A 2,813-nucleotide genomic window follows, 5' to 3' on the forward strand; every position below is an offset into this window, starting at 1 on the left:
GACTTCATGGGTCCCTTCCCTACCTCATACTCAAACAAGTACATTCTAGTGGCAGTGGACTATGTATCTAAATGGGTGAAGGCCATTGTAACCCCAACAAATAATAATAAGGTAGTCATGAACTTCCTTAGAAGGAACATCTTCAGCCGATTTGGAGTCCTCAGAGCCCTTATTAGTGATAGAGGAAGCCATTTCTGCAACAGACCATTAGAAGCCCTCCTCATGAGATATGGAGTGAAACATAAGGTTGCAACACCTTCTCACCTCAAACAAGTGGGCAGACATAGGTGACGCTCTTTGGGCATATAGGATAGCCTTCAAAACCCCAATTGGGATGATCCCATTTCAGTTGGTGTATGGAAAGGCATGTCACCTACCCTTTGAGCTTGAACACAAAGCCTTTTGGGCACTCAAGCTACTAAATTTTGATAGTAATGCTGTTGGGGAGAAAAGGATCTTGCAACTGCAAGAATTAGAAGAACTCAGATCACAAGCATATGAAAATGCCAAAATTTACAAGGAGAAAGCTAAGAAATGGCATGACCAAAAGATAGCAACAAGAGAGTTTGTGGAAGGTCAAAAGGTGCTGCTATACAATTCGAGGCTCAAGTTCTTCCTAGGAAAACTTAAGTCAAGATGGTCTGAACCCTTTACCATCCTCAAGGTGTTTCCCTATGGGCATGTAGAGCTTATAGAGGACAAGACACAAAGGAATTTTACTGTCAATGGCCACAGGCTAAAGCACTACTTGGGGGACTCTTTGGAAGAGCAGAGAGTGAGCTACAACCTCAACTAAAGATGGAGGAATGTCAAGCTAATGACATTAAAGAAGCGCTGGTTGGGAGCCACCCCAACATTCATATCCTTTTGATTTCCAACTTTCTAGAAGTAGTTTAGGATAGTTGGTTTAAGTAGTTCCAATTAATCTTTTTAATTTTCTGCTTTTCATAAATAGTTGTGGTAGCTTAGGGAGTTTAAAGCGTTTGTTAGTTAGTAGATATATTTTTTTCTTTTCACTGGAAGTGCAAGGCTGCTGGGTTCACTCATTAACATTAATTGAATTGGGCTGCAAATCTAGCTAAAGAGCTAAGTTTGGTGTGGCCACTAACCCACTTAATTTAGGCTTACAACCACTTGAGTGAATTAACTTTGAAAGTAAGATAAAAAATTAAGTTTGGTGTGGCCACCACCATATGATGTTCGCATAGCAAGCCCAGCATGTTCTTAGTTTGAATGCATTAAATAAATTGGTTAGGCATATAAGGCCACTTTAATGTGTTCAGAAGGAGTTAGAAAAGAAAGAATGTGAAAGAAGTGAATTTATTTCATCCTTATGAACACATTAAAAATCCAATGATAAACCCACTTTATTAGATGCAAAGAAATTAAGTTTAGTGTCACAAGGGACACTCATCAAATGCATTCTAATTGCATGTTATAAAAGGGAATGTAAAGAGGTTCTTTTCACTAATGGGTTTTTGGTTTCAATTTCAGGAGAGAGAATGGGGCCCACATGATTGATGGCTCACTAAGAAAAGGAGTCAAAGTGTACTTACACTTTGGAACTCAACACATGCAGAGAAAAGGGTTGCTGCCTATTCCCATGCTAGGCGCCACTTCCCAGGTGGAAAAAGGTTAAATTGCTTTTACTTCCCACCACAAACCCCCCTTTCAGACTGCATCTCTCCCTCTTATAAAAGCCAACCACTTTCCTACCACTCTTCACATTTCAATCCCCAAGTTTCACACGCGAAAGAACCTCCACACTTCCCCTATTATCCCTTTCTTTCTCTTTACTACCTTATTTTCTTTTACTTGATTAGGGACAATCAAGTCCTAAGTTTGGTGTTGTGGAGCAAACCCTTGCTTTGCTCTCCATTATCTACCTATTCCATTTTCTTTAACCTTTCAAACCTCTTTTCTCACCCGATGGCACCACCAAGAGCCTCATCATCAAAGAAGAGAAAGACCAAGGAACCAACCTCAGGATCCTCAAGCCACAATGAATACAAGTTCCTCTCATCATTCAACCAAAACCAATTTTATGGTTGGGTGAGTGAGAGGCAAATCATTCCAGAGGTTGGCTTCTAACTTGGGAGGAATGAGCATCCTAAAATCATCAGAGAAATCAATAGCCGGGGATGGGCACTCTTGTGCAACCCACCAAGAAAGATGGTGGAGAGCTTGGTTAGAGAATTCTATGCCAACGCAATACCTCAACCTGGGCAACCCTATGGTTATCTTAGCTATGTGAAGGGGAAGGCCATTGACTATATCCCCTCCAACATAGATAGGATGTTGATGGTGAAGCAAATAAGCTCCACCCGGAGCTATGAAGAGAGGATAAAGCAACAGGACCCAGGATTTGATGAAATCCTTAATGAAATATGCGTGCTGAATGTACAGTAGATCAATGACAAGGATGGAAGGCCTAACCAGCTGAGGAGAAGAGATTTGAGCCCCCAAACTAGAGGGTGGCTAGACTTTATAAGAAGATCTTTCAACCCAACATCCAACACCTCTGAAGTAACATTGGAGAGGGCTATACTCATATACAACATCATGAAGGGAGAAAACGTGAATGTTGGGGAGATGATCGCAAACAACATTAATAGGGTGCTGAAAAGCACCAAGGATAGCACAAGGTTGGCATTCCCCAACATCATCCAAAGGCTATGTGATAAAGAAGGGGTTGAGAAGATCATTGATGAGGTGCTAGTGGATCAAGAGAAGCCCATAACTGCCAAAAAGATGGCCAAAGTGGTGGCTGTTAACCCACTTCAAAGGGCCAGGGAGCAAAGAGTTCATGCCTA

The 2,813-nt window shown here is 41.5% G+C and overlaps 1 protein-coding gene across 1 annotated transcript; it reads left to right on the plus strand.

Moving 5' to 3' along the window:
- The first annotated feature begins 334 nt into the window (after positions 1-334).
- On the plus strand, positions 335-796 carry LOC127744938 (uncharacterized). The gene has a single exon (XM_052257830.1). It carries the CDS (start codon positions 335-337, stop codon positions 794-796), a length of 462 nt encoding a protein of 153 aa, XP_052113790.1.
- Positions 797-2,813: the final 2,017 nt, after the last annotated feature.

The sequence above is a fragment of the Arachis duranensis genome, chromosome 2 (assembly GCF_000817695.3).
Source record: "Arachis duranensis cultivar V14167 chromosome 2, aradu.V14167.gnm2.J7QH, whole genome shotgun sequence".
Classification (NCBI taxonomy): Eukaryota; Viridiplantae; Streptophyta; class Magnoliopsida; order Fabales; family Fabaceae; genus Arachis; species Arachis duranensis.

Coding starts and splice junctions, on each gene's coding strand:
- LOC127744938 (XM_052257830.1), top strand. CDS start 335: ATGATCCCATTTCAGTTGGTGTATGGAAAGGCATGTCACCTACCCTTT.